The sequence below is a fragment of the Hemitrygon akajei genome, chromosome 16 (genome assembly GCF_048418815.1).
Source record: "Hemitrygon akajei chromosome 16, sHemAka1.3, whole genome shotgun sequence".
NCBI lineage: Eukaryota > Metazoa > Chordata > Chondrichthyes > Myliobatiformes > Dasyatidae > Hemitrygon > Hemitrygon akajei.
The window spans coordinates 24,887,596-24,902,282 of record NC_133139.1 but is presented as its reverse complement, the minus strand read 5'-3'; the positions used below and the strand labels follow the sequence as shown (position 1 = coordinate 24,902,282).

General features: G+C 44.7%; 1 protein-coding gene across 1 annotated transcript in view; it reads left to right on the top strand.

Annotated features, from left to right (window-relative positions):
* The first annotated feature begins 3,723 nt into the window (after window positions 1-3,723).
* LOC140740324 (gamma-interferon-inducible lysosomal thiol reductase-like) overlaps window positions 3,724-14,687 on the top strand; it is a 32,385-nt gene continuing 21,421 nt past the window's right edge. Inside the window, exon 1 of the mRNA XM_073069476.1 lies at window positions 3,724-3,799. Within this exon, the coding sequence (XP_072925577.1) occupies window positions 3,724-3,799 (76 nt within the window). The remainder of the gene's footprint in view (window positions 3,800-14,687) is intronic.

The window sequence follows — 14,687 nt, the reverse complement described above, 5'->3', positions numbered from 1 at the left end:
GAACACCACCCTTGAGGTCCTGTTCTTCAGCCTTCTGCCTAGTTCCCGAAACTCACACTTCAGGACCTCATCCCTCTTCGTGCCTATGTTGTTGGTGCCAACATGTATCATGACTGCTGGTTGCTTTCCCTCTCGTACCAGGATGTCATGCACCCGGTCAGAGACATCCCGGACCCTGGCACCCAGGAGGCAACAAACCATGCAGGTGTCCTTCTCACATCCACAAAATCTCCTGTCTGCTCCCCTGACTATAGAGTCTCCAATGACGACAGCTCTCCTCTTCTCCGTCCCATCCTTCTGCACCACAGGGTCAGACTCAGTGCCAGAGGCCCTGCCACCGTGGCTCACACCTGGTCGGTCGTCCTCACCAACAGCATCCAGGACGGTAAACTTATTATTCAGGGGAATGGCTACAGGGGTGCTCTCCACTACCTGTCTACTCTCCTTCGCTTTCCCCCCTCGGACTGTCACCCAACGACCTGCTTCTGGCAACGTAGGTGTAACTACCTCCCTGTAGCTCTCATCTATGACTGCCTCATTCTCCCTTATGAGTCGAAGGTCATCCAGCTGCTGCTCCAGATTCCTCACACGGTCTTCCAGATCGCCCAGCCGCATGCACTTCTGGCAGATGTGACTCTGCGGGAGAGGGGAGTTCCTCCAAGACTGCCACATCTCACAGGAGAGGCACATCATAGTCTCAGGAGGCGTTGTAAAGCCTAACTGGGAATGAGCTCATCCTCCACCTCTTCTTGTCGAAGCCTCTCGAGTCAAAGCCTCAAATCTCCACTCCTTCACTGGCCCACTCACTCACTGGCTGCTCCGCTTGAGCTACCCCTCTATTTATTTGTTTGAGCTTTTCAAACCGCTTGGTCACCTGACCTCAACTGCCCAATCAGCTGCTTTCTGCTGAGTCTGAGCTATTCAAATCTTGATTGACTTAATTGCACAGTCCAACTGCCAAAACTGCCAGAATCTCTTGAGTCAAAGCCTCAAAGCTCCACTCACTCACTGGCCGCTTTCCACTTGCTTGAAACTGTGCAACTTTCCCACTGACTGCTAGAAAACTTCTGACCCACGAGTGCTCAAAGTGGAGGAGAGGAACTCTAGGTGATATTGACCACCTCCAGATCATGCACTGGGAAGAGACAAAGGCTGTTCCAACAGACTTGGTACTGATAACCTGCTGAATGCCAAGGGAGTTGTTGGAGAGGGCCATTGTCTGTGATGTGAATGTTAGCTTCCCTGCAGGAATATATTACTTCATTGATTAAACCAAATGGAGCTGAACGCTAGTTATCAATGAACATCCCCACTTCTTCCCAGGTAATGCTTTAGACTCGAGGATCACTTCCCAGTTTCCTGGGTTCTGAGCTGATCAATGTGGGAACCACAGACTGTCCTACAGATGGGGCAGGAGGTGGTTAACGGAGTGGGTGAGGCAATGTGCTCTTTCTGCTGCTTACACATGCCCTTGTCTCTTCCCAGTGCATGATCTGGAGGTGGTCAATATCACCTAGAGTTCCTCTCCTCCCCTTTGAGCACTCGTGGGTCAGAAGTTTTCTAGGAGTCAGTGGGAAAGTTGCACAGCTTCAAGCAAGTTGTAAACACAAATAAGATTATTAAGGGATTGGACATACTGGAGGCAGGAAGCATGTTCCCGCTGATGGGTGAGTCCAGAACTAGAGGCCACAGTTTAAGAATAAGGGGTAGGCCATTAAGAACAGAGATGCGGAAAAACTTTTTCACCCAGAGAGTGGTGGATATGTGGAATGCTCTGCCCCAGAAGGCAGTGGAGGCCAAGTCTCTGGATGCATTCAAGAGAGAGTTAGATAGAGCTCTTATAGATAGCGGGGTCAAGGGATATGGGGAGAGGGCAGGAACGGGGTACTGATTGTGTATGATCAGCCATGATCACAGTGAATGGCAGTGCTGGCTAGAAGGGCCGAATGGCCTACTCCTGCACCTACTGTCTATTGTCACATCCTCAAATCTTGTTCCCTGTTCCACAATCTCCTCCCACAGCAGAGCTGGGAACTACAATTCCTCGTGGTATTGTTCCTCATTCTGTGAACTACACTGTCTGGACTGTTGTAAAGACAGCAGCTTTTAATCAGATGTTCCGGTGTCTGGTAGAGACAATTCACACACAGGAGCTGCCTGAGGTATCCACTTTATGAAGTGTCATTCTAAAGTCCAACCTCAGCCCATTCAGCTGCTCCAGTATTTCTCTGTCAAAGTCAGTTTCAAAGCAGGGCCCTTATTTGGTGCTGGAATGAAATGCTGCTGGGAGGGTCACAGTTTTTCCAGAGGTCATATCAACTCCTTGATTGGATTCAACATCCTCTTGAACTTCACATGTAAAGCTTTCTTGGCCTCACTTGAGCAAGATGTACAGCAATTTCTCCCTTCACTTAAAACAAAAGGGAACTGGATAGGCGCTCGTAGCAAGTGCATATGAAGAAAGGGACAATGCCAAGGGTTCTACAGAACCAAAAACGACAAGTATAGGGTTAAAAAGGCAGATTGAGAGGCATGTCCACCAACAGAATGTACGAGGTTACAGGTAAAAGAACAAGGGGATTAAGAATATTTGTTGAATTGAGCAACACATGCAAAATGCAGGATGAAATCAGCAGGTCAGGCAGCAGCTATGGATGGGATTAAGCAGTCAGTGTTTTGGACCGAGACCCTTCACCAGGACTGGAAAGGAAGAGGGAAACAGCCAGAATAAGAAGGTGGTGGGGGGGGGGAGGGGTAGGGTCAGAGTACAAGATTAGGAGTTTAATTCAAAAGGCTTTCACGGAAGTGGATGCAGTAATTGATTAATTATTGAAGGAACAGTGTATGGGAGAGCACAGACAAATAGCTCAGCATTCACAGCACCAGATAGAATTACAGAGTCAGGTGACAAGGAAGCAATATTAATTGAGTCTGTACCAAAGATCATGAGACCATTTACACTTCCCATTTCAGTCTCCCACATTGCTAATAACTCTCAGGTTCCCTCACTCACCTGGACAGCAGGGGCAATTTACAGCAGCCAATTATCTACTAACCGGCGCGCCTGGGTCACAGGGAATGTGTAAACTTGGCACAGACAGCACTAGAGCTCAGGATTAAACCTGGGTCACTGTAACTCTACGATCTGCACCACTTTGCTGCCCTGATCTGCTATGTCCATGACAATTCAAGTTCCAGAGATGCAAGCAGTACAGGCAAAAGTCTAGCTTTAGACTACCCTACACTGGGAAAGAGGTTGTGATCCTTTACTCTACCAATGTCCTCATATACCTCTAAAATGTCACCATTCTGCCCCCTACAGTCAAGGGAAATAAGGCTTAGCCTTTCCAGTTTCTCCTTATAACACAAGCCTTCCATGTCCGTTAATACCTTTGTGAGTCTTTTGGCCCTCCAGGAGGACCACAGCCTTGTTGGGTTCGGAGGCTTGCGTGCCTCAATGACCAGGAGAGTGATGTTGGCTTGAGTCAGGGCCTTGTGCTTTGGCTCTCGGTCGGGTCACCCATGCCACACAGGTCAAAATGTAGAGGCCAGAGGCCACCAGTCCTCCAGGTTCGGGGGTTCAGCTCGGGGCTAACAACCCTGACTGGTAAAACAACGGAAACAGCAATGCAGAATCCTTCTTCACCTGAGTGTGACGGTATTCCCGAGTCTCCACCCAGGACTTTCATGTCTGACGGTAGTGAAGACTGAGCTACTGACACGATGAGGGAAGCCCTGAACACCGCCGGAGATGGAGGTTCCTTCATTGCTGCCCTCGACGCCACTGGTGTAATGCACAGTAAGTAAGAATCTTTTGGCACCCTGATGCACCATCAATAACTCACGCTGAGACTTAGGAAGCGAGTTATCGGCTTTTATTGACTGGAAGAATAAACAGCACTACATCCTGGGGAAAATGAGGGAGAGCAGCAGCCCACAGTCGCCTTTATACAGGGGTCTGTGGGAGGAGCCACAGGAGCAGTCAGCAGGGGGTCTGTGGGAGGAGCCACAGGAGCAGTCAGCAGGGGTCTGTGGGAGGGGCCACAGGAGCAGTCAGCAGGGGTCAGTGGGAGGAGCCACAGGAGCAGTCAGCAGGGGTCTGTGGGAGGAGCCACAGGAGCAGTCAGCAGGGGTCTGTGGGAGGAGCCACAGGAGCAGTCAGCAGGGGGTCTGTGGGAGGAGCCACAGGAGCAGTCAGCAGGGTCTGTGGGAGGAGCCACAGGAGCAGTCAGACAGGTATATCTAGTTCACCACACACCCTTTCCAGTTTATGATCCCCCTTCTTTATCTTGCCAACTGGAACAGTATGCAAAAGTCCAATTGTGGTCACACTGACGTCCTGCACAGTTGTAAAACAGACCAACTCCTGTGTTCAGCATCCTGACCAATGAAAGCAAGCAAGCCAAACACCTGCTTCACCCCCCTGTCCACCTGCGTTGCCACTTACCAGGAACTGTGCACTTGTACTTCTAGATCTCGGTTCTCCAGGGCCTGCCATTTGATATATTACCTTCCATAATGAGTGCTAATTATAGTATCAGATATGATTTCTGATACTCAAGTCCATTTTCGATCCTTAAGCTAGGCTTTTGTGCAGGTGTAAAATTTGAGCAAAAAAGCAAGGTAAAAGAATTCCCTTGTTAGAATATCACACACATTCAATACATTGAAATGTTGCCAGTGTCAATAATCCTGCAGAGAAGTTAACCTGCATCAAAGTCAAAGTCAATGTACTATCGAAGTACGTACACGCCAGCAGCTTCTCCTTGGCGTTCATTTTCCTCCAGGCATTTACTGGGAAATAAAGAGTCTATGAAAAACTATACATAAACTAACAACCAACCAATGTGCAAAAGATGGGAAATAGTGCAAATAAAAAAAATAATTACAAGTAAATAATACTGAGACTTTGAGTTGTGAAGTCCTTAAAAGTGAGTTTATAGATCATGCAAACAGTTCAGCATTGGGCTGAGTGAATTGTCCATGCTGGTTCGGGAGCCTGATTGTTGAGGGGTAGTAACTGTTCCTGAACCCGGTGGTATGGGACCCAAGGCTCCTGTGTCTTATAACCAATGACAGTAGCAGGATGGCTTGGATGGGGGGGGGGGGGGGGTCCTTGATGATGGATGTTACTTTCTTGTGGCAGTGCTCCTTGTAAGTGTGCTCAAAGGTGGGGAGGGTTTTGCCTGTGATGGACTGGGCTGTGTCCACCACCTGCCATTCCATGGCACTGGTGCTTCCAGACCAGGCTGTGATGCAAACAGTCAGGTTACTTTCCATGTGTATCAATAAAAGTTGGTCAGAGTTTTCGATGATGTGCCAATGTACGCAAACTTCTAAGGACGTCGTCGTGATGCCATGCCGTCTTTGTGATGGCACTTACATGCTGCTACCATTGAAGGTGCTTTCTTATTAATTGTTTAAATCCAGATATTTTCCCTATTCATTCATCATCTCAGCTCATTGTGGAGAGCCGCAATGGGTCCTGTACTTTTTAAAACATGTCATTGACTTTTCAAAGTGTTACGTACCCCGTAACTGGGTGTCTTACCAGCAAAGATAGAAGTGTCCGTTGGAGTCTGGTGGTACTATTTTCAACAGTGTTTATTAGTAAAAATATACAAAACAATATTAATGCAAATATACAGATAATATACATTAGCAATACTAAACCTATAAGTGTGGGTATAATAATAATCAATAATAAACAAGCTCTATCGTTGTCTAGGGGATAATGAATTGTCATATGAAAATATAAAGTTCAGTTCAGTTCATGCAGGCTGAGGTAGTTGTTGGTTGATGTGTTGTAATTGTTGGAGAGAGAGAGAGAAAGAGAGCGCGCAAACAGTAACAGCTATTGTCTTGCCAACCTTCCTTTATGATCTTGATCCATCGATGTGTTGTTGCTGTGGCCATTCAAGTATGACCCCTCCGTCCTTTAGCTAGACCGTTCTTCTGTGGTGGAATCATCACCCAGGCAAGGGTGGACACACACACAAGCCTCCACCGGCCTCGCTATAAACACTGTGAGTTAAAATTTACCGATCCTTCGTTCAGTCTCCGAAGCCCCACACTTTCCCGTGGGTGTCTGATGCTCACTAGTGTGTCTCCTGGTGCATCTGAGGGGTGTCACCCCAGACCTCACTTTTATCCCCACTCACGGGATCTCAAGTGTCAATCAGTTTTGAATGGCTTAGCTCATCAAACCAGCCCACTCCAGCTGTCCACCGAGGAATTTCAATGAATAGAATAGTATCAAGTAAACAATCCTTCTCCAAAGGACAATAACAGTAAATCAATGGCTCCTCTCCTCTCTTATCAGTAGCAGATGTTCCAACTTGTTTACCTCTTATCAGTGTCTCTCTCTCATTCTCTCTCATGAGCTATTATCAGTAACAGCTGTCCTGGCATGTTTTCTTTTGTCTCTCTTACTTCCTTGTTAGCAGCATCAAAATAGTAACGGTCTGAGATTCTCCAAAAGGGGGGCATGGGCAACTCTGCACCCTTCTGCCCATCAGAGTTGTTCATCCTTCGTAACACCCCCATCCTTCTAGGAATTTTCACCAAAGGGGAAAATTAACTAATACAGAGTCTTATAGAATTACAGAATCTAACAAAATACAGAAGTTTTTTTTAACTATAGAGCAATACAGATATACATTCAACTTACAATCTAGATAAGCTGTCAGCAATTACATTACCACTTCCTTTAATATGCTGTATCTTAATATCAAATTCTTGCAGCATCAGACTCCAACTTAATAACCTCCTATTTTTATTTTTCATGTTAGCCAGGAATGCCAACGGGTTGTGATCTGTATAAACAATTAAGGGTCTTTGCGCTGAACAAATGTACACTTCAAAATGTTGTATTGCCAAAACAAGTGCCAACAATTCCTTTTCCACGGTAGAGTAATTCCTCTGATGCACATTGAACTTCCGAGAGAAATACGCTACTGAGTGTTCCACTCCATCCCCTGCTTTCTGCAATAGGACTGCCCCTGCAGCCTCATCACTTGCATCAGTCGCCAGGGAGAAGGGTTCTAACAAATCAGGTGCCTTTAACACAGGGTGATGGCACAATATGGTTTTTAACTTTTCAAAAGCATTCTGACAAGAATTGCTCCATTCAAATTTTTCCTCCTTCCATAGGAGTTTTGTAAGTGGGAGAGCAATATCCGCAAAATTTTTACAGAATTTTCGATAGTATCCCACCATGCCCAAAAATCTTCTCAGTGCCCTTTTATTGGTGGGTTCAGGAACCTCGGAAATAGCCTGTACTTTTGCTTGCACAGGAGCCAACTGCCCCTTTCTTACCACATACCCCAAGTACGTGATTGTGGCAAGACCAGATTCACTCTTTGCAAGGTTCACTGTAAGTTGGGCTGCAGACATTCTTTTAAATAGGTTTTCTACAGCCTTAATGTGCTCCTCCCAGGTGTCACTCCAAACTACCACATCGTCAATATAAGCCTTGGTGTTGGTTAACCCTTTTAACACTGTGTCAATCATCCTCTGGAATGTCCCTGGTGCATTTTTCATTCCGAACGGCAAAACATTGTACTCGTAAAACCCGGATGGGGTGACAAAGGCTGAAATTTCTCGAGCCCTGTCCATTAAAGGAATGCACCAGTACCCCTTTAACAAGTCAATCTTAGTGATGTACCTCGCCTTCCCCATTTTATCAATGCAATCATCCACCCTAGGGATAGGGTAAGCATCTGTCTGCGTGACAGCATTCACCTTTCTGTAATCGGTACAGAATCTTATGGTACCATCCGGTTTTGGTACGACTACACAGGGAGAGGCCCACACAGAAGAGGATTCGTGCATTATACCAGCAGCTAGCATATGCTCAATCTCTTTTCCTACTAGCTTGCTCTTTTCCAAATTCATCTGATAGGGGGATTGTTTAATAGGCTGGGTCGAGGTAACAATCACATCATGCTCTGTTCCTCTACACCTCCTTGGAACATCTGGACATAAATCTATATGCCGTTTAATGAGCTGTGTTACCTGCTCCCTCTGTTCAGGCTCTAAGTGACTGACTTTATCAGCAAGGTTTGCTAAAATAACAGAGTTCTCTAATCTGGTGGGTACTATACTTATCTTTTCAAACCGCTCTGGTTCCTCCTCAACACTCCTTTCTGCCTCATCAGTTTTCATGCCTGCACCGACCACCGCGGGGGTCGTTTCATGATAACCTTTCATCATGTTCACGTGAACCAACTGGTTCGGCTTTCGTCTATCAGGTGTTTCAATCACATTATTCAGTGAGTCTATTTTCTTAATCACTTTATACGGTCCTTGAAACCTTGCCTGTAGGGGGTTGGTAACTACAGGAAATAGGACCAAAACCATATCACCCACATGAAACTCTTGCTCTCTCGTTGGTTTGTCATACCATTGTTTCATTCTTGTCTGGAAGTCTTTAAGATTTTCTTTTGCCAAGGCGCATACCTTACGAAGTCTTTCCCGGAATTTTAAAACATAGTCAATCACACTGACTTGAACGTTCGGACTAGACCACTTCTCTTTAAGTAGGGTTAAAGGTCCTCTGGGCCTAAGACCAAAAACGAGCTCAAACGGACTGAACCCCAGAGATTCCTGAACTGTATCCCTTACTGCAAATAAGAGAAGTGGTATTGCATCATCCCAGTCTCGAACGTTTTCCTGACAATAAGTTTTAATCATGGTCTTTAGTGTAGCGTGGAATCTTTCCAACGCTCCTTGGGATTCCGGATGGTATGCAGAAGCTCAAATTTGTCTCACTCCCATCTGGGTCATCATTTGCTGAAATGCTTTGGATGTAAATGTACTCCCCTGATCCGACTGTATTTCCTTAGGCAGCCCCACTGTGGTAAAGAATTTAATGAGTGCCTTCACCACCGCAGGGGTCCTAATATTCCCCAGAGGCACAGCCTCTGGAAATCGTGTAGCGGCACACATCATGGTCATGACGTACTGTCGCCCACTCGCAGTTTTAGGTAAAGGACCCACAAAATCCACAATGACTCGGGAGAAAGGCTCCTCAAAAGCGGGTATTGGTCTGAGAGGTGCCTTAGGGATAACCTGGTTTGGCTTTCCTACCACCTGACATGTATGGCACCTTTTACAATAATCAGCAATATCTTTTCTCATGTTTGGCCAATAGAAATCCTTCATAACCCTATCCACTGTCTTCTTTACTCCCAAATATCCACCTAAAGGTCCCTTATGAGCTAAGTTCAAAATTTTGTCCCGATACACCTTCGGAACTACCACCTGATGTACCACCGCCCAATCCTCATCGACCGGCACCGTGGTGGGCCTCCACTTCCTCATCAACACACCCTCCTTCAGGTAGTAACCCTCTGGCTCTTTCTCCATCTCTGTCTCAGAAAGAACTGACTCTCTCAATGCCACCAGTTCCTCGTCACGTCCCTGCTCTTTTATAAATTCTCTTCTTGCTAAGGGTAGGTCTACCTCTTCTCTTTTACTCTTTTCCACCTCCCTATCCTCCGTTGCACCATCCCCTAACCCCTCTTGGTACAGGGTCGGTAAAAACGTCTCAGCCAAATCAACACTGGACTCATTTAAACTGGTCTCTTTCTCAGCTGCCTTTCTCGACATGCTGCGAGTGATCGCGCATGCGGGATAGATCTTGGAATCCAGGGGCGGGTCCTCAGCACTCACAGGCTTGCTTGTCAGTTTCACTGCTGACCCCACCTCACCACCTGCTAAATCATTACCAAGAAGGACGTCCACGCCGTCTCTCAGTAATTCTGACCGCACCCCTATTTCAACTGGTCCAGATACCAGGTCACATTTTAAAATGATCCCATGCAAAGGCACAGCTTCTGTCCCTTTTCCTATGCCTCTCAAAACTACCTCTCCAGTCTCAGGACCAAAATCTAGCACCTTACTTAGGATTAATGACTGATCAGCCCCAGTATCTCTCCAGATCCTCACTGGAACTGGGGTTTCTCCCTCTTTCACAGACACTGTCCCTTCTGAAATAAATTTCTCACGCCCCTCTCGTGTTTTATCTACCTTGGCCTTTCTCGTCGATTTGCTTATCGACTCAATACACCCTGTAGGGACTGCTGTTTTCCCTTTTCCTGTCTCCTTCTTCGGAGCAAAGCACTTAGTTGCAATATGACCAACCTTTCCACAATTATAACAGGTCAAGCCAGGAACTTTCCTGCCAGCCTGCTTGTCTTCCTCCTTACCTTTACCACTAGCTCCCAGCTTATTCTCTACCTTAGCCAGTGGGCCTTCTCTACCGTCCCTACTGCCTTTCTGATAACTTTTATTTGAGGAAAACCTTGTCTTGTGGGTTAGGGCATATTCATCTGCGAACCTGGCAAATTCCGATATAGACTTATTCGGCTTCTCGTTCAGATACATCCGGATATTATCCGAAACACAACCTTTAAATTCCTCAATCAGAATTAACTCTCTGAAACGATGGAAATCCTCCTCCACCCTTTCTGCCGCACACCAGCGATCCAAGAGCACACCCTTCTCATAGGCAAACTCTGCATACATCTGATTCCACACTTTCTTTAAATCTCTGAACCTTTGTCTATATGCCTCAGGTACCAACTCGTAGGCCTGAAGGATAGCCTGTTTTACTTCCTCATAATTCTCAGACTTCTCCACAGACAACGCCGCATATGCCCGTTGAGCCTTCCCTTTTAATACACTTTGTAACAACGCCACCCACTGATCTCTGGGCCACTTCTGATTCACTGCCACCTTTTCAAAATGCAAGAAGTAACTGTCAACATCTGTTTCCTCGAACGGAGGTACTAACTTAAACTCCCTACTAACATTAAACTTCTCCTCTCGGTCTGCCCCTGGGACTCTTCCCTCTTGCTTTAACTTCTCCATGTCCAGCTCATGCAGCCTCTGTTTCTCCTTTTCCCTTTCCTCCATCTCCCTTTCGGCTCTTTCCTTCTCCCTTTTCACCTCTAACTCCCTTAGCTGGAGCTCATACTCCCTTTTCTTCTGTTCCGCGTCCAACCTTAATTTTTCCAACTCTAACTGAACCACCCCAACAACTGGTTTCTTTTCCGGGAACAGATCCAATGCTTCAGGTGTGAACACATCCTTGGATATATAATACTGGGCTATGGCCCTCTGTATCTCCCACTTTTTCATTGACGACTTCACCTCTGTGATATTTAAACCTTTCGCAATATTCACCAAGTCCGTCTTTGTGGCATCCTCTAGCGCCTTCAAAGTCGGATTTGCTAAAAATCTGTCTATATCCATCTTTGCTGGTTTCCCATCTGGTTACCCATGCAACCAGATCAAAGTCTGGACGTATAGCCCGATTGACTGGCCCCCCCCCCCAATTTGGTATCAAATCTCGAGACGAGGCCCCAATTTGTTACGTACCCCGTAACTGGGTGTCTTACCAGCAAAGATAGAAGTGTCCGTTGGAGTCTGGTGGTACTATTTGCAACAGTGTTTATTAGTAAAAATATACAAAACAATATTAATGCAAATATACAGATAATATACGTTAGCAATACTAAACCTAAAAGTGTGGGTATAATAATAATCAATAATAAACAAGCTCTATCGTTGTCTAGGAGATAATGAATTGTCACATGGAAATATAAAGTTCAGTTCAGTTCATGCAGGCTGAGGTAGTTGTTGGTCGATGTGTTGTAATTGTTGGAGAGAGAGAGAAAGAGAGCGCGCAAGCAGTAACAGCTATTATCTTGCCAACCTTCCTTTACGATCTTGATCCGACAATGTGTTGTTGCTGTGGCCATTCAAGTATGACCCCTCTGTCCTTTAGCTAGACCATTCTTCTGTGGTGGAATCGTCACCCAGGCAAGGGTGGACACACACACAAGCCCCCACCGGTCTCGCTATAAACACTGTGAGTTAAAATTTACCGATCCTTCGTTCGGTCTCCGATGCCCCACACTTTCTCGTGGGTGTCTGATGCTCACTAGTGTTTCTCCTGGTGCATCTTGTTACGAACCCTGTAACTTGGTATCTTACCAGCAAAGATAGGAGTATCCGTTGAAGTCTGATGATACTATTTTTAACAGTATTTATTAGTAAAAATACACAAAAATAATATCAATGCAAATATACGTCATCAATACTAAACCTAAAAGTGCAGGTATAATAATAATCAATAAGAAATAAGCTCTATCATTGTCTAGGGGATAATGAATTGTCCGATGGAAATATAAAGTTCAGTTCAGTTCATGCAGGCTGCGGTAGTTGTTGATCACTGTGTTGCAATTGTGGGAGGGAGGGAGAGGGAGAGGGAGAGAGGGAGAGAGGGAGAGAGGGAGAGAGAGAGAGAGAGAGAGAGAGAGAGAGAGAGAGAGAGAGAGAGAGAGAGAGAGAGCTATTGACTTGCCGACTTTCCTTTTACGATCTTGATCCATCGATGCGTTGTTGTTGTGGCCATTCACGTATGACCCCTCCGTCCTTTAGCTAGACCGTTCTTCCGTGGTGCACTCGTCACCCAGGCAAGGGTGGACACACACACAAGCCCCCACCAGCCTTGCTATAAACACTGTGAGTTAAAATTTACCGATCCTTCGTTCGGTCTCTGAAGCCCCACACTTTCCCGTGGGTGTCTGATGCTCACTAGTGTGTCTCCTGGTGCGTCTGAGGGGTGTCACCCCAGACCTCACTTTTATCCCCACTCACAGGGTCTCAAGTGTCAATCAGTTTTGAATGGCTTAGCTCATCAAACCAGCCCACTCCAGCTGTCCACCGAGGAATTTCAATGAATAGAATAGTACCAAGTAAACAATCCTTCTCCAAAAGACAATAACAGTAAATCAATGGCTCCTCTCCTCTCTTATCAGTAGCAGATGTTCCAACTTGTTTACCTCTTATCTGTGTCTCTCTCTCATTCTCTCTCATGAGCTGTTATCAGTAACAGCTGTCTTGGCATGTTTTCTTTTATCTCTCTTACTCTCCTTGTTAGCAGCATCAAAATAGTAACGGTTTGCGATTCTCCAAAAGGGGGGCATGAGCAACTCTGCACCCTTCTGCCCATCAGAGTTGTTCATCCTTCGTAACAAAAGTTCAAAGTCAATTTATTATCAAAGTGCACATACGTCACCCTGGGATTCATATTCTTGCTGCCATTCCCAGTAAATCCCAAAAAGAACTACAATAGAATTAATGAAAAACTGCACAAAACAAAGATGGGCAAACAAGCAATGTGCAAAACGCAACAAATTGTACAATAAAAAAAATGAAAAAAAACAAAATAATAAATATATATACCATCCAGGAAATGGTACTGCAGCACTACAATCAGGACCAATAGATTCCAGGGCAGGTTCTTCCACCAGGCCACCAGACTGATTAATTCACGCTGATACAATTGTATTTCTAAGCCATATTGACGGTTCTGTTGTACATACTATTTATTACAAATTACTATAAATTGCACATTTAGTCGAGACCTAATGTAAAGATCTTTACTGCTCACGTATGTGAGGGATGTAAGAAATAAAGTCAATTCAATTCTATATATATATAAATATATATATACAGAGAGGGAGAGAGAGGGAACATAGAGGTTTGTCAAAGTTTTAGATGACATGCCAAATCTTCACAATCTTTTACGAAAATATAGATGCTGCAGTGCCTTTTTTGTAATGGCACTTAATGTGCTGAACCCACCACAGATCCTCGGAAATGACAAAGAATTTCAAGTTACTGACCCTCTCCATCTCTGATCTCCTGATGAGGACTGACTCGTGGACCTTTGGTTTCTTCCTTCATTCATCAATAATCGGCTCTTTGGTTTTGCTGACATTAAGTGAGAGATTGTTGCTGTGGCACCACTCAGCCAGATTTGCAATCTCCGTCCTATAAGCTTTTGGCCCTCAGTTTAAGAGTTTAAGAACTTGTTGCATTATTGTGACAAATTGGACTTGGATCTTTGTTTGGGTATCATAGTATTTTGAAAGTTTCTAGAACAGAAATACCACATGGAGAAACTTACCTTAAATCTAAGGAAAAGATGAAGTTCCTATCGAAAAGGAAATGAGGAAAAGCATGTCACTAGGGTTTGCTGCATATCAAAGGACAACATAAGTAAATAAAATAAACAACAAATTAACCAAAATTGTATATGCAAGAATAGGTTGAAACTGGAATCATTTTAGGACAATAAACTATGCTTTAATTTATTCTGTCACATTGCACAATATTATCAAACAAAAATGTTAATAACTTGGATAAAATTGAATCATTTAGTTAATATTTTGTAATTTCAATAGGCAAAAAGTGTCCTTCATTGCTTATAAATTACTGTGATTGATGGAAACTATAATTGATGGAAACCATGATTGATGAAAACCATGACTGATGAAAGTAGTGATTGATGGAAGTTGTGCAATTCCAATGGAAATGATGGAAGGAAGTCAGGAGAGAAGCTGAGAGTGCCACCAGATGGTGGCTGACTATAGTGCTCACAACATTCAAATTAAAGTCAAGAAATAGTGTCATGATAACATGTTGGATTAGAGGGTAAAATTGTTATTTTTTTGTATTTTAACTTCTCTTATGGTTGCTTATAATTTAATATAATCACCTAAATATGTGAATTGTTCAGTGAATTTTCAGTAATTGTAGCATTACTAATTCTGTACTCTTGTAGAAGTTTCTCAGTAGCTGGTGTCACACCACATAACCTGACTATTTAA